This window comes from Mesoplodon densirostris, chromosome 12 (genome assembly GCF_025265405.1).
Source record: "Mesoplodon densirostris isolate mMesDen1 chromosome 12, mMesDen1 primary haplotype, whole genome shotgun sequence".
In the NCBI taxonomy this organism is placed as follows: Eukaryota; Metazoa; Chordata; class Mammalia; order Artiodactyla; family Ziphiidae; genus Mesoplodon; species Mesoplodon densirostris.
In genome coordinates, this window is record NC_082672.1 from 53,122,636 (window position 1) to 53,144,230 (window position 21,595).

Below are 21,595 nucleotides of genomic sequence, written 5' to 3' on the forward strand. Positions count from 1 at the left end.
TGCATTATGACTATTGGAATGCTTCCCTAGCATTTAAGAGTAACAGAATAGCCCCAAGAAATCAACCTAAGAAGCATACACCAACGTTCCGAAAAGGAGTATGGTGGGGTCAGTGTGCATGCGTACATGTCTCTGAACATGTATGTTTAAGAACTGACTCAAAAGAACTTCAGCCAATAAAACTGAATGAACTTTCTTCCAATAGTAATTAAAATATTGTATATTTTGGGCTATTTACAAGCCTTTTTCAGTGTACAATTCTAAAGGAAATATGTTAAGATCTATAAAGTGCAAAATATGATCCTAAAAAATAGAAAGCAAACTAACAGTTCAATAGTTTGGAGCATAATATTAATAAACAAGATTGTAGATTTGATCAATCTGGATGGGCCAATTTATCAGCCTTGCTCAGCTGACTGACCCCAAACCAGCCCATCAAACTGCTGTGTCAGATCCAGGTCACAACTAGCCGAAGAAAACATGTTTGAAATTCACTCTACCATACAATCTGGAATGCTATCTTTGGGAGAGAGAGAACATGTTTTTTTACTTTATTAAAGGGAATAAAAAGAAATCCTTACAGGTCACTCCTGTCTACTTACATGCCTCTCAGAACTTTCATAGATCCCACTGATGTAAGGGGCAAATGTTCATCTCCAGTTGTTTCACCTCCTTCCATGATACAATTACACACCTCTTTTTCTAGTTCCATACATTTTCCTTCAAAGAAAGGCTTTTCATAAATAACTACCTATAATATAAATGAGATATGCTAGTAATTTGTTGAAAGTTAAATATCTCAATAGCCAAACGTTAAATTAGTCACTTAGTATCACTAAGTCGTGGAACACAAATTAAAATTTTCTAAACCTATTTTTTAAATTAACTAAATAACAGTATCTTGTAATTTTTAAATAAATTTATTCATTTATTTTTGGCTGCATTAGGTCTTCGTTGGCTGTGCGCAGGCTTTCTTTAGTTGCAGCAAGCGGGGGCTACTCTTTGTTGTGGTGCGCAGGCTTCTCACTGCAGTGGCTTCTCTTGTTGTGGAGCATGGGCTCTAGGTGCATGGGCTTCAGTAGTTGTGGCATGCGGGCTCAGTAGTTGTGGCACACGGGCTTAGTTGCTCCACGGCACGTGGGATCTTCCCGGACCAGGGCTCGAACCCGTGTCCCCTGCCTTGGCAGGCGGATTCTTAACCACTGCGCCACCAGGGAAGCCCCATGAAATGTAATTTTAAAAATCAGAATTTTTTTTCTGCTGTGGTGTAACCTGAAGTCAAGGTTCAAAAGACAGTTTATGTATGCATAATTGGTTTTTGTTCAATGTCTAGAACTGATATTTAGAATTTTGCTCAGGCTAAACTAAAGAAACCAAAGAATTCTAAGTTGCTTTAAAAATGAAACAAACTATAGATCAAACTATGTGTCATAGATGTGTGAAGTAGAACTAACAGAAAGAGCATTTGGGAGTAGGGAGAACTTGTCTTGAAAAGTGAGGTTTTTCCTTGCTAACTGGCAAGTAGCAACAGGTCCTGCAGTTAGTAAATACAACCACAAACTACAAACTTAATACAACAGCGAACGCTTTGAGCCACGGCTACGCATACTGTTAGTGACAACTGGTGCCGTCAGCATCATCTTCCAGCCTGAAGGAGGCCGTGTAAGTTGGACAACTTCCTTGGGCTGCAGTTATGTTTTATGGAAGCTGATATGTAAAATCACACAAGTATTACCTTCGTGGAGATGGAACGGGAATAAAAATTTTTAAATATATAGATTACCTTTGGATCTATAGGGAATTCAACTTTACGGCCACCCTGAAAAGAAAAATAACATAATAAGAAAAGCGGTCTGTCACTGTTACATTACCATTTCCTATTACCCACAGCAGTCTGCGGTAAGCCTTGGAACTGCAGAGCAACCACATTCCTGTTTGTTTAATCAATGTTGAGACAGTTCTAAAATTACCAAAAATGCAGGGAAGATATGAGGAAGACTGTCTAAAGCAGAGTCTCACAGAGGCGGTCTATAAGCTGAATCTGTACAGTAGCTGTGCTTTTTAACCAAATGAGTGTTAGGGTTTTTTTTGTTTGTTTTAACTCAGTAAACTTCTAAAAAAAATGCGTATTTCTCACTTACCTTAAAAAGGAGTCCTAAAATCTGATATCTCTGGACCCAAATTCTCAGAGGCAGCAACCTTCACTTTCTGCGCTTATTAATTGGGCTCACCCTACAGCCAGGATACAGGCTCGGGTTTGCCCGTCTCCGCCTGTCTCCACCTCTTCCGCAGTTCAACTCCCTGCCAGCCTACTCACGCCTATTTGCTGCCTGGCTCCGGAGGCATTTGATTTTGCAACTGCTGGCTTACAAAACTGTTGAAGTTCCCTCAAGTTCACAATATGATCTGAAGGACTTTTGAAATAACCAGGCAAACTGTTAGATAAATTTAAAACATCCCGAAGGATGGGTCTACGGGGGTTGCTATATTTTTGTAATAAAAATGTTTTCTTAATCCAAAAATCTCACTAAAAATAAACCATAGAAGAGGTATCTCATACAAATATTAAATAGGGTAAGAGTTAAAATCAGCAATGGGAAAGTAAGAAGGATATTTTTCACCTCTGTTTAAAAGCCTTAAAAAAAAGTACAGCCAAAGATGCTCAAATACAGCAAATGAACTGTAATTATAAAGGAATGTGGCTGATTTTATCAACAAACCAGGGCTCATACAGCCAAGTAAGTACGCTTTTCAAAAGTAATCCTTTTTGAATGCTGTGAACTTCACAGTTCTGCTGCTTATCATTAAAAACTGCCTTCAACCCACTACTGGGCATGTACCCTGAGAAAACCATAACTCAGAAAGATACATGTAGTATGGGGTGGTGGTGGTGGGATGAATTGGGAGATTGGGATTGACATATATACACTAATTTGTATAAAATAGATAACTAATAAGAACCTGCTGTACAAAAAAAATAAAATTTACTTACGTAAAAAAAAAAAAGATACATGTACCACAAATGTTCACTGCAGCACTATTTACAATAGCCAGGACATGGAAACAACCTAAATGTCCGTTGACAAACAAATGGATAAAGAAGATGTGGCACATATGTACAATGGAATATTACTCAGCCATAAAAAGGAACGAAACTGAGTTATTTGTAGTGAGGTGGATGGACCTACAGAGTGAAGTAAGTCAGAAAGAGAAAAACAAATACCGTATGCTAACGCATATATATGGAATCTAGAAAAATGGTACTGATGAACCTAGTGGTAGGGCAGGAATAAAGATGCAGACATTGAGAATGGACTTGAGGACACGGTGGGGAAGGGTAAGCTGGGACCAACTTAGAGAGTAGCACTGACATATATATACACTACCAAATGTAAAATGGATGGCTGGTGGGAAGCTGCTGCATAGCACGGGGAGATCAGCTCGGTGCTTTGTGACCATCTCGAGGGGAGGGATAGGGAGGGTGGGAGGGAGATGCAAGAGGGAGGGGATATGGGGATATGTGTGTGCATACAGCTGATTCATTTTGTTGTATGGCAGAAACTAACAACATTGTGAAGCAATTATACTCCAATAAAGATGTATAAAAAAAACCTGCCTTCAAAACCTGAGGCGATTCTTTCATACATTCATAAAACTAACAAAACTTTGTTCTTTGAAAATGGATTTAACTTTAGAAAAAAGCCCAACATTATTTGCATGAAGACCAGCAGACATCTAGGTAATTAAACTACAAGCTTTGGCAGGAGGGGTAAAATTAAGATAAAAAAATTATCTTCCTGCCTTTCTAATTTGTCTCAAAGTGCCTCAGAAGACAATCACAAAGTGGAATTTCAAGAACACGTTTGTAACAGGAGCCTCACTCATGCGGTAGGTTTTTAGTGAGCACCTACTACAATGCAGCTCAACATGGGTTGAGCTGCAGCCTGGATCCTCCCAAGGCTTAGAGTCTTGCAGATGAAACAGACAAAGAACAAGGCAAAATACAGGGGAAGGAAGCACAGGCCCTTTCTAAGGCAAAAGCTTTGGAGAAGAACACTCATTCCGACATCCAGCTCCAGGGCCCCCAAAGCTGCCACCCGCCTGGCCTCCTGTCACTACAGCTGGCTGGTCCGCAGCAAGCCCCATCCTGGCCCAGCTCTGCTCTGGATCATGCAGTGTACTCTGACATCTCCATCTAAATTAATCCTGCGTGGTTTATAAGACCCTCTTGAATTATCGTGAAGCTCTCCTAATTATCCCCCTTCTCTTTTCTAACACCTACAAGTTGGACTTTATCTGTCCGTCCTCCTGTTCTTCCCCAAAGGTTTAATTCTTCACTTTCTCATTTCTGCTCTGGGCTGAGCTTTGCACACACATCAGCGGCTCTGCAAGGCCGAGAACACCTTGAAGGCCAAGGCCATAGGCGTATCCACATTTTTTCATCTGTAGCATCTAGCAAGTTAACCTTTCTATTATTTCTATCTAGCAATAGGTCCCATCTTCTAAATATTTGTTTTTAAAAAGTCTGCTTTATTGCTTTAAAGTCACATCCCATGAATTATCAAAGTTAAGCAAAGAATGACTGATTCTAAGAACACATCGTTGGATTCCATCTTTACCATTTTCAGAGGCCGCATGGATCCAATGTACGCCTCCTCTGTATTCCAGAAGGATAAGTCAGGGTATTCACCAGGTTCCAGGATAAAAGGGACACCCTGAAATCCAGGCTCTTCGTAAATCAGCCATCTAAATAAGTACCAAGGAAGGAAGAAATAGAGACAATTCATCATTTCTGTCAGTGGGACACAGCACCCCACTAATGAGAGAGGAACAGGACAGGACAGGATATGGATCTGGATGATGTACAGTTACACTTAGGTAATACAGCAACATTAAACTCAAGGAGGAATAAGCCATTATATGCACCTCTTCTTGAGCTTTTACTAGTCTCCTTGGCTTGGCTGTCTTTGTCCACTTATTTTACTTCCTACTATGAACTGCCTCACAGTGTAAATGTCTCTATTACTTCCAAGTAATAAAAGTAGTTATCTTTTGCACTATATGTGTTTAGAGAGGCTCTACCCAGGAGATCTCAAATGTTTTAAAAGGTTACATCTCATTTGTAACCAAAGAATAGGATGTTCCACCTAATCATTTTTCACAGTCAAAAATTAATAACGTCTAGCAAAAGAGCTTACAAGGAATGCCACTCAGAATTCTACGTAATCCTCACAACCATGTTATTGGGAAAAAATACTATTGTCCCCATTTTATAGATGAGGTTAAGTGAATTGCCCAGGGTCACACAGCTACAAGTACCAAATGCAGGGCTGATCCTAGCTGACTCCAAAGCCAAGCTCCCAATCATTCTTTGACAGCAATGCTTCTCTTTCCAGAGAGTGCACTGAACATAATTTCACAATGACTCAGGATCATCGCTGTGAGTATGACTCAATGCACAGTGATGTCTGTGGGGCTTTTGAAAGTCTAAGGCTGCTTGTTCCCAGGCCCAAAGCTTGTTGAGTTCTTGGACGTGATTTTTATGGCTTTTCAATACCACACCCTTCTATCAGACTTGTCAGCTGTCACTTCTGCTGTGGTCAGGAAATCAGAAGACTCACCCTCCTCTTCGTAAACAAATAAGGAATTCTTGGTGATCACTTACACTCGACAATTCTTTATTAGTCTTGCTAAAGCATCCTAGTTGGGGTAACGTGACCAAGTTTCCCAGAATACCGAACCAGGAAGAGGATGGCTGTAAAGGCAATCTTTTACCAGCAAAATGGTTCTGATTCTCCCCTCTTTGTTTCTCTTGTTCACAATTTTGGCCCAAGGGCATATTTTTGGTGATGGTTTTTGTTAAAGGTTCCCCTGGATAAATCAGTAACTTCGTTTGACTAATTATACAGAGTTTTATAATCAAAATCCCACTGAAGACTTGTCAACACACACACACGAATGCTGAGAGGCTGTGTGTGGTGTATGGGTGCGGCATCAAAACTAATCCACAGGGTTAGAAGTCAGGATAATTGTTACAAGGACAACCAGGAGAAGGCAGGAACAAGGGGGAGCTTCTAAGACACTGGTTGTGCGCTATTTCTTGATCTGAATGATGGTTACACTTTGAAAATTCACTCAGTTTACACATGTATGATTTGTTGTGTACCTTTTAATACAAATGTTAAATATACTTCAATAACAAGTTAAGGGAAAAAAGAGACATCTTTTAAATATCACTTGCAATATCCCTAAACCACAAGAAAGCAGAGGCTAAGAGTGGGGTCCTCTAAACCTCCTTTTGTTTACAGCATGACAGTTAAGGATGCATTACACCTTTTTTGGAGCTCAAAGCTCTCACAGGCACACTGCACACTGATGCCCTAGCTAAATAATGGCAGCTTGTCATACATTGTGGTATTTGGCTAACTAGCGAAGGGCCTTGAAGTCTGACTCTTCACAACAGGATGAATTTTTCATAAACACAATGGACAGCTCATAAACCAGTGATTCTGAGATTCTGACATGATGCTTACTGAAGTACCTACCCTTTCATTAAGTCTTTCCTTCTACAGTTTGAGTTCCGAGGGTATGTATTCATCTGACACTAAATATCTCACTTTCCTTGAAGCACATGGTTTAGTCACAATAACATTCATAGAAGGAAGGTAATTTGGAGTAAAGGGTAATTTATCAAAAAACTGAACATATAAACTGGCACACTTGAAAAGACTGCTGTTCTGAGGGTCCCTCCTCAGTGAGCGAGTGCTAAGGGCCTCCTGGGTAACTCAAACAGACATTTATGAATGTTCAGTGGACTTTGGAATTTGAAAACTCATATACAGAGTGTGATCCTTTTCCCCTAAATTCTATTCCAACAAGATACATTATTCACGAGGTGCTCAAGAGAGGAGGAAACTACCTTCAGGCAGTGTCATTTCAGTTTCTAAAGGTATTCTTTTATTTTCCCATGTACTGAGGTAATGAGCTTTTGCCTATATTATGAATAAACAGTATGACTACAAAGAACTTTAAAAAAAATAACAGAAGTATACATACAAATGAATATTGTTGAACTAATAACAATGGCCATCCATTCATTAAAAACATTTGCATAGTTACTCTTTCAGAAATACCCTTTGAGTCAGACAAGAAAAATTGGTCTTACTTGTTCACTGTTCTTAAACAAACAAAGAAACAGTATTTCCGGCTGGATCCTCAGTCTTATTCTCCAGACAAGGTTGCACATGAATGTTGGCTACGTACAGAAACCAGCGAGGTACTCAAAAGATTAAGTCTGAACGTGCCAACTTTGAGGTTATTCAGAGGCGGGTGAGCTCTGAATCTCAAGCAGGGAAATGTGCCTTTACAATGGGGAGATGTGGGAAGCACCAATTTAACCAAGCAATCAAACTTGGGCTCATTAATGAGAAGCAGGCTGGCATGTACCACAAGTTGTGATACAGCATGAATATACACCACTACCTATAGGAAGTAGCAACCTTGTCAAAACTCTTCAATCTGCATCTGATCATACCTGCAGACCCAACCACCTCTATACAGAAAATTCAGGTGACAGAAGAACGAGTTAAATGATATCATGAGGAAACACTCAGAAAATCCAGAATGTAGCACATTCTCTAAGCAGCTGATCTAAATTCTTCAAAAAGTCAGTGGCTGGGACTTCCCTGGATGCTCAGTGGTTAAGAATCCTCCTGCCAGTGCAGGGGACACAGGTTTGATCCCTGGTCCTGGAAGATCCCACATGCGGCGGAGCAACTAGGCCCGTGCGCCACAACTACTGAGCCTGCACTCTAGAGCCTGCAAGTCACAACTACTGAGCCAACGAGCCACAATTACTGAAGCCCACACGCCGCAACTACTGAGCCCGCACGCCTAGAGCCCATGCTCCGCAACAAGAGAAACCACCGCAACGAGAAGCTCGCGCACCGCAAGGAAGAGTAGCCCCCACTCACCGCAACCAGAGAAAGCCTGCACGCAGCAACAAAGACCCAACGCATGAGATTGGTTCAAGATGGCGGAGTAGAAGGACGTGCTCGCACTCCCTCTTGCAAAAACACCAGGATCACAACTAACTGCTGAACAATCATCGACAGGAAGACACTGGAACTCACCAAAAAAGATATTCCACATCCAAAGACAAAGGAGAAGCCACAATGAGATGGTAGGAGGGGCGCAATCACAATAAAATCAAATCCCATAACTGCTGGGTAGGTGACTCACAAACTGGCTGGAGAACACTTAGACCACAGAAGTCCACCCACTGGAGTGAAGGTTCTGAGCCCCATGTCAGGCTTCCAAATCAGGGGGTCCGTAAAAGGGAGGAGGAATTCCTAGAAAATCAGACTTCGGAGGCTAGCAGGATTTGATTGCAGGACTTCGGCAGGACTGGGGGAAACAGAGACTCCACTCTTGGAGGGCACACACAAAGTAGTGTGCGCATCGGGACCCAGGGGAAGGAGCAGGGACCCCATAGGAGACTAAACCAGACCTACCTGCTAGTGTTGGAGGGTCTCCTGCAGAGGTGGGGGGTGGCTGTGGCTCACCAAGGGACAAAGACACCAGCAGCAGGAGTTCTGGGAAGTACTCCTTGGCGTGAGCCCTTCCAGTGTCCACCATTAGCCCCATCAAAGAGCCCGGGTAGGCTCCAGTGTTGGGTCACCTCAGGGCAAACAACCAACAGGGAGGGAACCAAGCCCCACCCATCAGCAAATAAGCAGATTAAAGTTTTACTGAGCTCTGACCACCAGAGCAACAGCCAGCTCTACCCACCACCAGTCCCTCCCATCAGGAAGCTTGCACAAGCCTCTTAGATAGCCTCATCCACCAGAGGGCAGACAGCAGAAGCAAGAAGAACTACAATCCTGCAGCCTGTGGAACAAAAACCACATTCACAGAAAGAGAGACAAGATGAAAAGGCAGAGGGCTATGGAACAGATGAAGGGACAAGATAAAACCACAGAAAAACAACTAAATGAAGTGGAGATAGGCAACCTTCCAGAAAAAGAATTCAGAATAATGATAGTGAAGATGATGCAGGACCTCGGAAAAAGAAGGGAGGCAAAGATCGAGAAGATGCAAAAAATGTTTAACAAAGATCTAGAAGAATGAACAAACAGAGATGAATAATACAATAACTGAAACGAAAAATACACTAGAAGGAATCAATAGCAGAATAACTGAGGCAGAAGAACGGATAAGTGACCTGGAAGACAGAATGGTGGAATTCACTGCCACGGAACAGAATAAAGAAAAAAGAATGAAAAGAAATGAAGACAGACTAAGAGACCTCTGGGACAACATTAAACGCAACAACATTCGCATTATAGGGGTCCCAGAAGGAGAAGAGAGAGAGAAAGGACCAGAGAAAACATTTGCAGAGATTATAGTCGAAAACTTCCCTAACATGGGAAAGGAAATAGCCACCCATATCCAGGAAGCACAACAAGTCCCATATAGGATAAACCCAAGGAGAAACACACCAAGACACATAGTAATCAAATTGGCAAAAATTAAAGACCAAGAAAAATTATTGAAAGTAACAAGGGAAAAACAACAAATAACATACAAGGGAACTCCCATAAGGTTAACAGCTGATTTCTCAGCAGAAACTCTACAAGACAGAACGGAGTGGCATTATATACTTAAAGTGATAAAAGGGAAGAAACTACAACCAAGATTACTCTACTCGGCAAGGATCTCATTCAGATTCGATGGAGAAATCAAAAGCTTCACAGACAAGCAAAAGCTAACAGAATTCAGCACCACCAAACCAGCTCTACAACAAATGCTAAAGGAACTTTTCTAAGTGGGAAACACAAGAGAAGAAAAGGACCTACAAAAACAAACCCAAAACAGTTCAGAAAATGGTCATAGGAACATACATATTGATAATTACCTTAAACGTGAATGGAATAAATGTTCCAACCAAAAGACACAGGCTTGCTGAATGGATACAAAAACAAGACCCATACATATGCTGTCTACAAGAGACCCACTTCAGACCTAGGGACACATACAGACTGAAAGTGAGGGGAAAGAAAAAGATATTCCATGCAAATGGAATTCAAAAGAAAGCTGGAGTAGCAATTCTCATATCAGACAAAGTAGACTTTAAAATAAAGAATGTTACAAGAGACAAGGAAGGACACTAAATAATGATCAAGGGATCAATCCAAGAAGATATAACAATTATAAATATATATGCACCCAACATAGGAGCACCTCAATACATAAGGCAACTGCTAACAGCTGTAAAAGAGGAAACTGACAGTAACACAATAATACTGGGGGACTTTAATACCTCACTTACACCAATGGACAGCTCATCCAAAATGAAAATAAATAAGGAAACAGAAGCTTTAAATGACACAATAAACCAGATAGATTTAATTGATATTTATAGGACATTCCATCCAAAAACGGCAGATTACACTTACTTCTCCAGTGTGCAAGGAACATTCTTCAGGATAGATCACATCTTGGGTCAAAAATCAAGCCTCAGTAAATTTAAGAAAATTGAAATCCTATCGAGCATCTTTTCTGACCACAATGCTAGGAGATTAGAAATCAATTACAGGGAAAAAAATGTAAAGAACACAGACACATGGAGGCTAAACAATACGTTACTAAATAACCAAGAGATCACTGAAGAAATTAAAGAGGAAATAAAAAATACCTAGAGAAAAATGACAATGAAAACATGACAATCCAAAACCTATGGGATGCAGCAAAAGCAGTTCTAAGAGGGAAGTTTATAGCTATACAAGCCTACCTCCAGAAACAAGAAAAATCTCAAGTAAACAATCTAACCTTACACCTAAAGGAACTAGAGAAAGAAGAACAAACGAAACCCAAAGTTAGCAGAAGGAAAGAAATCATAAAGATCAGAGCAGAAATAAATGAAGTAGAAACAAAGAAAACAATAGCAAGGATCAATAAAAATAAAAGCTGGTTCTTTGAGAAGAGAAACAAAATTGATAAACCATTAGCCAGACTCATCAAGAAAAAGAGGGAGAGGACTCAAATCAATAAAATTAGAAATGAAAAAGGGGAGTTACAACAGACACTGCAGAAATACAAAGCATCCTAAGAGACTACTACAAGCAACTCTATGCCAATAAAATGGACAACCTGGAAGAAATGGACAAATTCTTAGAGAGGTATAACCTTCCAAGACTGAACCGCAAAGAAATAAAAAATATGAACAAACCAATCACAAGTAATGAAATTGAAACTGTGATTAAAAATCTTCCAACAGGGCCTCCCTGGTGGCGCAAGTGGTTGAGAGTCCGCCTGCCGATGCAGGGGATACGGGTTCGTGCCCCGGTCTGGGAGGATCCCATATGCCGCGGAGCGGCTGGGCCCGTGAGCCATGGCCGCTGAGCCTGCGCATCCGGAGCCTGCGCGTCCAGAGCCTGTGCTCCGCAACGGGGGAGGCCACAACAGTGAGAGGCCCGCATACCGCAAAAAAAAAAAAAAAAAAAAAAAAAAAAAAAAAAAATCTTCCAACAAACAAAAGTGCAGGACCAGATGGCTTCACAGGTGAATTCTATCAAACATTTAGAGAAGAGCTAACACCCATCCTTTTCAAACTCTTCCAAAAAATTGCAGAGGAAGGAACACTCCCAAACTCATTCTATGAGGCCACCATCACCCTGATACCAAAACCAGACAAAGATACTAAAAAAAAAAGAAAATTACAGACCAATATCACTGATGAATATACATGCAAAAATCCTCAACAAAATACTAGCAAACAGAATCCAACAACACATTAAAAGGATCATACACCATGATCAAGTGGGATTTATCCCAGGGATGCAGGGATTCTTCAATATACACAAATCAATCAATGTGATACACCATATTAACAAATTGAAGAATAAAAACCATATGATCATCTCAATAGATGCAGAAGAAGCTTTTGACAAAATTCAACACCCATTTATGATAAAAACTCTTCAGAAAGTGTTCAGAGAGGGAACCTACCTCAACATAATAAAGGCCATATATGACAAACCCACAGCAAACATCATTCTCAATGGTGAAAAACTGAAAGCATTTCCTCTAAGATCAGGAACGAGACAAGGATGTCCACTCTCACCACTATTATTCAACATAGTTTTGGAAGTCCTAGCCACAGCAATCAGAGAAGAAAAAGAAATAAAAGGAATACAAATTGGAAAAGAAGTAGTAAAACTGTCACTGTTTGCAGATGACATGATACTATACATAGAGAATCCTAAAGATGCCACCAGAAAACTACTAGAGCTAATCAATGAATTTGGTAAAGTTGCAGGATACAAAATTAATGCACAGAAACCTCTTGCATTCCTATACACTAATGATGGAAAATCTGAACGAGAAATTAAGCAAACACTCCCATTTACCATTGCAACAAAAAGAATAAAATACCTAGGAATAAACCTACCTAGGGAGACAAAAGACCTGTATGCAGAAAACTATAAGACACTGATGAAAGAAATTAAAGATGATACCAACAGATTGAGAGATATACTATGTTCTTGGATTGGAAGAATCAATACTGTGAAAATGACTACACTACCCAAAGCAATCTACAGATTTGATGCAATCTGTATCAAAATACCAATGGCAGTTTTTACAGAACGAGAACAAAAAAATCTTACCATTTGTATGGAGACACAAAAGACCCCGAATAGCCAAAGCAGTCTTCAGGGAAAAAAAAGGAGCTGGAGGAATCAGACTCCCTGACTTCAAACTATACTACAAGGCTACAGTAATCAAGACAATATGGTACTGGCACAGAAACAGAAATATAGATCAATGGAACAAGATAGAAAGCCCAGAGATAAACCCACGCACCTTTGGTCAACTAATCTATGACAAAGGAGGCAAGGATATACATGGAGAAAGGACAGTCTCTTCAATAAGTGGTGCTGGGAAAACTGGACAGCTACATGTAAAAGAATAAAATTAGAACACTCCCTAACACCATACACAAAAATAAATTCAAAATGGATTAGAGACCTAAATGTAAGACTGGACACTATAAAACTCTTAGAGGAAAACATAGGAAGAACACTCTTTGACATAAATCACAGCAAGATCTTTTTTGATCCACCTTCTAGAGTAATGGAAATAAAAACAAAAATAAACAAATGGGACCTAATGAAACTTCAAAGCTTTTGCACAGCAATGGAAACCATAAACAAGACCAAAAGACAACCCTCACAATGGGAGAAAATATTTGCAAACGAATCAACGGACAAAGGATTAATCTCCAAAATATATAAACAGCTCATGCAGCTCAATATTAAAAAAACAAACAACCCAATCCAAAAATGGGCAGATGACTAAATAGACATTTCTCCAAAGAAGACATACAGATGGCCAAGAAGCACATGAAAAGCTGCTCAACATCACTAATCATTAGAGAAATACAAATCAAAACTACAATGAAGTATCACTTCACATCAGTTAGAATGGGCATCATCAGAAGATCTACAAACAACAAATGCTGGAGAGGTGTGGAGAAAAGGGAACCCTCTTGCACTGTTGGTGGGAATGTAAATTGATACAGCCACTGTGCAGAACAGTATGGAGGTTCCTTGAAAAACTAAAAATAGAATTACCATATGACCCAGCAATCCCACTACTGGGCATATACCCAGAGAAAACCATAATTCAAAAAGACACATGCGGGCCTCCCTGGTGGCGCAGTGGTTGAGAGTCCGCCTGCCGATGCAGGGGATACGGGTTCGTGCCCCGGTCTGGGAGGATCCCATATGCCGCGGAGCGGCTGGGCCCGTGAGCCATGGCCGCTGGGCCTGCGCATCCGGAGCCTGTGCTCCGCAATGGGAGAGGCCACAACAGTGAGAGGCCCGCATACCGCAAAAAAAAAAAAAAGACACATGCACCTCAATGTTCACTGCAGCACTATTTACAATAGCCAGGACATGGAAGCAACCTAAATGCCCATCAACAGACGAATGGATAAAGAAGATGTGGTACATATATACAAAGGAGTATTACTCAGCCATAAGAAGGAACGAAATTGGGTCACTTGTAGGTATGTGGATGGATGAGACTGTCACACAGAGTAAAGTAAGTCAGAAAGAGAAAAACAAATATCGTATATTAACACATACAGGTGGAACCTAGAAAAATGGTACAGATGAACCAGTTTGCAGGGCAGAAACAGAGACACAGATGTAGAGAACAAACGTATGGACACCAAGGCGGGGAAGTGGTGGCGGGTGGTGGTGGGATGAATTGGGAGATTGGGATTGACACATATACACTGATGTGTGCAGAATGGATGACTAATAAGAACCTGCTGTATAAAATAATTAATTAATTAATTAATTTTTAAAAATCATCACAGTGGGGACTGCTAGTTTCCACTTAAGATGGAGAAAGCTGCGAAGAGTGTTATCCTAACGAGAAGAAAAAGCTGGATAAAGTAGAAGATTACAAAATTTCTTGAACCCATCAGAGAGCTGAAATCAAAGAAAAGGTCATGCCTACAAGTAGGGATATGTATGAGCACAGGCCCACCTGGGTCAAGCAGAGAGGAAGATGGGGCTCCTACCCACGTGGGCCTTCTTTCAATAGATGACAAGTCAACTGAAGGTACAACATTGAGCCACACTTAAAATCTTAACCTAAAAGCTACTTTCAGAGGATTAATATTTGGAGTTTGACTGAATTCATTAGTCGTAATTTTTACATGTGGTTATATAACATATAAAACTTTTAAACAATTCTAAAGAAAAGATCAATTCTTTATAGCTTTCTTTCAAGGTAAGACATTTCTAGAGGCTAAGACTCCTGTGAATAGAGCCCTATTTAAAAAAAAAAAAAAAAGACCCAATGCAGCCAAAAAATAAATTTAAAACAAACAAACAAAAAGAGTAAGTACAGATATACTCATCAATATGGGTAATCTTAGAAACAACGTAAAGAAAAAGGAACAAGCCACACAGAAGTTTGATAACATTTTTATAAAGTTCAAAAGCAAGCACAACTAAAACAGTGCAGGGACAGATACTATAGGATGAAACTATAAAATAAGGGAATGAGAAAACCACAAAATTTCAGAGAGGGGTCACACACGTAGAGGAGTCAGGGGGATGGAAGCAGGCAGGCTATGCCAGGTCCTGCAGCAGCACTGGTAACCGTGAGGTCCTCAGTTGGGTTATGGGCACGTGGGGGGCTTGACTACTAGGCTTCGTCATATACATATATTCTTCTATATCAAATATTTCATAACAGCACTGATCAAAGAATATGTGGCTATTAAAAAGTGTCCCTTGACTTCAGAACACCTGCATTCCAGTACCTGTTCTGCTGACAACTAATCTAACAACTAATCCAACTTGAGAAAGTGACCAAAATCTGTCTTCCTTGGTTAAATGATGGTGTTGGAACAGATGCTCATAATGCTCCCTTTGAAGTTCTAAAATTCCTTAGCTTTATTAGAAATATACTCAAAAAAAGATGCACCCTCACCTCTACAAGGATGGGTACTACGATTAGCCAGCTGCTTTAAACAAAGGTTTAAAAACAAATCACAAGCAACAGAATCTGAAAGGAAAAGTGAGTTAGAAATGTCTCACTTTCCCAAATAAGAAACTGACAATACTCTTTGTGTATGTGTAGCAAAACCTAATCCAGAATGAAAAGGCCCTGACATAAATCTCCTGATGGAATCTAAACAAGTGCCGCGCCCCCTACACCACCCCCAGCAAAGTCTTCTCTTACACCAGTTCAGGAGACTGCTGCACCAACAGAAGCAACATGAGCTCGGGTGGGTACCTGTTACCAGCTGATTTTTCCCAACCCACTGAGATTCTCCTTGGAGATCTGTAAAAGTACTACTGACCTGGTCCCAAGAGGACCAAGTTCAATGACCCCAAACTTTGAGCTGACATCCAAGGCAGCTTTCTATTATCCTAATGGAAATGAAGAACCAGAAAAAAAAAGAAAAAAAGTCTACCGCCATGCAAGCCCATCAGAACGTGTAAAACATTACTGGTTTGTAACTACCACCTATAAAACTAGGTTAAACTTACGGTCAAGGTAAGAAACTTTATTTAAGTGTAGCTCATTATGCTTCCACATAGCCCAAGCCCGAGTCATGAAACCTGCCAGACATGGAGATTAAAATATTATGGCAGACGCCTATTTCATTCTTCTAAGGAAAGTGATATTTCTCAACATTAAATGCTTTGAGAAAAAAGATGTAGAGATCTCTTTGATGTGAAAAAAATAAAAGGCAGCAAGAGATGAAGACACATTTTTTGTTTAGATTCCTCCTTTTCTTACCAATCACTAAACACAAAAGTGCCCGAAGCTCAGATGCCCTTTCTGCTCTTTATACTCACTCTCCCTGAGATCTTGTCTAGCATCGGGTTTAGATACATTCTCTCTCCGTGCTGATAACTCCTGATTTTATCTCCAGCCTCACCCCAACCCCAAATTCCTGTGTCATGCATCCAGTCACCTTCCTGACCTCTTACGTGAATGTGCAGTCGGCATCTCCAACTTAACCTCACAAACTGAACTCCTGGATTTCATTCTGCCTCCTAGTTTTCTCCATTCCGGTAAATGCTGGGGTCCCTAACCCTGGACATTTCTCAGCCCCTCACACCCCATATAAAATCTGTCAGCACATGTTGGTTCTGTCTTCAAAATGTATCCAGAATCTGACCATTTTTCACCACTACTATAATGCCAAGTCACCAAAACCTCTTGCCTACGTAACTGCAGTGATCTCCTAACTGGTTTCTTTGCTTCCATTCTTACCTCTTTACAATCTACTTTTACACAGCAGCTAGAGTGATCCTCCTAAAACACAAGTTAGATCAAAATCCTCCAGTGAGTTCTCACGTCACTTGGAGCCATCTAAAATCCCTCCCAAGTCCTTCAAGGTCTGACATGACACGAGGCCTCTCTCCCATCACTGGTCCTCCTAGCTCACTCTACTGCAGCCAGAACTCCCACCTGTTGCCCAAACATCCCCTGGAGGGCTTTGCAAATGCTGGGCTTCCTGCCTAGCACACTCCCCTGCTCCGCCTGCCTCAGATGTCCCTCAGCTGACTCCCTCATTTCCTCAGGTCTCTGCTTACAGGTCACCAGGGAGCTTCACGACCACTCTCTAAAAGTAGCACTTCCACTGTCCCTCTCCATAATTTAGGTTTCTTGTACTATTTACCTTCGGACTCATTACATATGTATTATCTTATGCATATTCCATTAATAAAATCTCTTGAGCAGTCTCTGAATATATAAATATTTATAAATTACATATATAACCACTGGAATATATTATGAATTGATTAGAAAACACACACGAAGATAAAATTTGAAGAGAAGATTTTAAATAATATATAAAGAAGCTTTAGTGTTTTTTCCTGCATCTCAGTGGATGTCTGTCACATGCCCTGGGCTGTGCGCTCCACTGCAGAAGCCACAAGCTTCAGTTCTGCAGTCTGCACTTTCTAGCCTAATTTCTCCTCTGAGATATTCCCATTTCCTTCAAAATACCATTGCAATTTCCTGTGATTTTTGAAACCAACATTCTAGGGGCTTTGGAAAGCATTGTGTGAAAATGTTAAAGGAAGTAGCATGCATGTTGGCCTCCATCCCACCTGAAACATCAGGGGCACACATGCTTTAATTACCTCCTTTGAATTACCCTGAAGGTATAATCTGCAACTCAGCTTTGAATGAATCAGATTCCTTTGCAAAAAGGAAATCCCCACATTAAAAATGCAGTTTTCAGATTTCCCTGGTGGTGCAGTGGTTAAGAATCCGCCTGCCAATGCAGGGGACACGGGTTTGATCCCTGGTCCAGGAAGATCCCACATGCCACGGAGCAACTGAGCCCGTGCATCACAACCACTGAGCCTGCGCTCTAGAGACCATGAGACACAACTACTGAGCCCGAGTGCCACAACTACTGAAGCCCGCGCACCTAGAGCCCGTGCTCCGTAACAAGAGAAGCCACCACAGTGAGAAGCCTGCACACCACAACAAAGAGTAGCCCCTACTCGCAGCAACTAGAGAAAGCCCATGTGCAGCAACGAAGACCCAATGCAGCCAAAAATAAATAAATTTTTTTAAAAATGCAGTTTCCTCCCTGCACTTCCTCCAAGAAATCATCATTGTTTGTAAGAGAGCTGAATCATAAGAACATAGGTAACAGAGTAACCAAAAATATCAGATTTTTATGTGCCTTATCAAAAAAATAATAAAACCTTGTAGTCAATAATAATTACTTAACAGGACAACAAATCAGAGACAGAGTATCTTAAGTCCTCTTTTTACACTCAAAAAAGGGCTTCATCAAAATTATATTGGAAATAAAATACTCACGTGCCCCAATGTACTTTAATGGAACAAGTCTTCTGCATCATACCAAACCCCTGCATTTCTTCAGTATCATCAAAGTAGGAATTTAGAAGTCCTAACCCTTCTGGTTCAGTAAATAAGTCAATCTGACTAACTCTGTAATCCTAAAAAAAAAAAAAAAAAAAAAGAAAAATGAATACACGTATACATGTATAATAGTACACCATGTATTAAACTCTACAGTAAGCTCATTATTCTTCTTTTCAAATAATTATAAGAAGCTTTAAATATACACACAGATCGCACAGATCACCTGCCACTTTATCCCTTTCCTGTTTTCACCCATGACCTAATAATATATGATCTTTCGGGGCAGACACATTGGTTTAGTCATATATCTCAGTGTTACATTCAAGCAAAGAGCACCAGAAATGTATTTCAGAGTTTTGGAGCATAGTTATTTCTCTCATCCTCACAGAAAAAAAAAAAAAACTGCTTCGCTTTCCTTGGTAACGTGAGTTTTAGTTCCTTTGCTCTCCTGTGACCGTCCATGTCCAGGGATACTGGTTTATAGAGTGGTTGCACTTGGAATCTTCCTCAGCTGTTTTGTGCCCATAAGCCCCCTGCAGTAACTCTCCTTGACTATGATGTCGGCTTGGTCTAAGTCATAAAGGCAAAGGCACACGTTTATGGTGACTTAAATCTCTACACTTTAGTCACTATTCCATGCACTGCATGTCCATCAAACACTCTACAAAAGGCCTCTCTTGGCTGAGTGCCTGAGCCCTGATCGAATGTTTTTTGAACCTCTTCTGTGTTACACAGCAAGGTGAACTGAGGTACAGAAAAAATGGTTAACACTTGGGTCAGTTTAGGGGCAGCTCTTTCAAACATTAACAAAAGGAACAAATCTAGTGAACTGAAAAGGTGACTCCCTTGAATAAACGTTGTGATGTATGTTTATGTGTCAAGAAACCATAAACACAATCTATAAAAAGTTACAATTCATCACACATTAGGAGCCATAAAAGTATTCCTTCTCTTTAACATGATACCATTCAGAAAAACTTACCCCAAGGAAATAAATCAGAAAATGTATACATTATTAAATGCACAAAAATGTTCATGCAGTATTATTTAAGGTAAGTTTTTCCCTAAGTCCCACAGTAAGAAGAAAGGTAAAATAAATGACAGCGCATCGTATCAATGGAATATGATGCTCAGTTAAACCCCAAACCATGTAATAACATGAAAAGCATTAATTCACCTTAGGTCTGCTATTATCAGGGGAAACAGAAGGCCTCTTTACCAATGTGCTTCATTTTCCTTAGCCCACCTTCCTGGATCCCTAAATCCCCACCCCACCAGATCCTAATATCTCCCCAAGTTGCAAATCATTGAGAGATGTTACAAACGGGAGTGTAACCTTCAGGAAAGTGGTATGGAGAGAGAAAAAAAGGATTGAGAATCACAGTTTTAAAGGAAAACAACACTGTACCTGTATTATGATTGCAACTATAGAAAAAGCAGATTATAATATGGCCAAGAAAGAGTAGAGAATTCAGAAAAATGAAGGGAGGACACTTCATGAGAGATGGGATTTTGGATGATAGTTTAAAATATTGTTTTATTACCAATACTATTTGAGTAATAAATAAAAAATGCAGGTAAATTATCCCACTATGACATTTTAAAATGGTGTTTCTCATGTCTTACATAAGGTTCATCACATTATGTACTTAAAACTAGTAAGAGACAAATCGTTTAGAATACCAATATTACCATCTAAGTCACTCAGAAATGTTGACCCAGGAAACAGGTGACTTTTTCCTCCGCCAAAAGCTGTTAGTCATTCTTACTCATTCTCATTTTGGAACATGGCTTTTTTCCCTATTGTACCCCAACACCCATGTCTAGTACACAAATGGAGTTTTTTCACTTGGAAGATACCTTTTACATTTTTAAAGGTAAAGAATCATCAAATCCCAAGAACCATGAAGAACTGATACAAGTTCCTCAACAACGAATAAGGGACCAAGAAATTTTTACCCAATCCATAAAGTGGCCTTAAATACCTGTTTTTCTAAAAACCCACATGAAATGCCAGAGTTGATCAACTGAATTATCTTTGGATTATTTATTTTTCCAAAACAGAACTCCTGTAAGCCATTCAAGGTAATAAGAACTCGCACAGCAACCAAAAAACTAAGTAAAAGAAAAATCTGGCCCGTGCTCCTCAACAAGAGAAGCCACCTCAATGAGAGGCCTGCGCACCACAACGAAGAGTAGCCCCCCGCTCGCCTCAACTGAAAAAAGAAAGCCCGGGGCCTCCCTGGTGGCACAGTGGTTGAGAGTCCGCCTGCCGATGCAGGGGATGCGGGTTCGTGCCCCGGTCTGGGAGGATCCCATATGCCGCGGATCGGCTGGGCCCGTGAGCCATGGCCGCTGGGCCTGCGCATCCGGAGCCTGTGCTCCGCAACGGGAGAGGCCACAACAGTGAGAGGCCTGCATACCGCAAAAAAAAAATAAAAATAAAAATAAAAATTAAAAATAAAAAAAGAAAGCCCGCACACAGCAACGAAGACTGAACGCAGCCAAAAATAAATAAATAATAAATACATTTTTTTAAAAAAAAGAAAAGAAAAATCTGTTCAGGACTTCCCTGGTGGCACAGTGGTTAAGAATCCACCTGCCAATGCAGGGAACCCGGGAAGATCCCACATGCCGCGGAACAACTAAGCCCGTGCACCACAACTATTGAGCCTGTGCTCTAGAGCCCGCAAGCCACAACTACTGTACCCACGTGCCACAACTACTGAAGCCTGCGCACCTAGAGCCCGTGCTCCGCAACATGAGAAGCCACCGCGATGAGAAGCCCGTGCACCGCAACAAAGAGTAGCCCTCGCTCTCTGCAACTAGAGAAAGCCTGCACGCAGCAATGAAGACCCAACGTAGCCAAAAATAAATAAATAAATTCATTTTTTAAAAAAGAAAAATCTGTTCATACGGAACTCATCAAAACTAAGTTATTAAGTAAATAATAAATTGCAGATGGGAATGGGGGGCCGGAATGAGAAATTTACCTTCAGGATTTATTGTGAAAAAGATGACTAACCAATTAGAATGTTTCTTAGTTCTAATTCATTTAACATGTACAAATGTTTAAAATGCAGAAAATACATCCATAAAACACCACATATTTGTCCCACTTTAATCATGAAATGAAACTCTCTCTCAA

General features: G+C 40.5%; 1 protein-coding gene across 1 annotated transcript in view; it reads right to left on the reverse strand.

The window, feature by feature from the left end:
- Window positions 1-21,595, reverse strand: part of CRYBG1 (crystallin beta-gamma domain containing 1) — a 60,512-nt gene that overhangs the window by 24,519 nt on the left and 14,398 nt on the right. The window contains exons 6-9 of the mRNA XM_060115438.1: window positions 18,382-18,521; window positions 4,620-4,746; window positions 1,784-1,819; window positions 603-751 (exon numbers count right to left, since the gene is read on the reverse strand). Of these exons, the coding sequence (XP_059971421.1) occupies window positions 603-751; window positions 1,784-1,819; window positions 4,620-4,746; window positions 18,382-18,521 (452 nt within the window). The remainder of the gene's footprint in view (window positions 1-602; window positions 752-1,783; window positions 1,820-4,619; window positions 4,747-18,381; window positions 18,522-21,595) is intronic.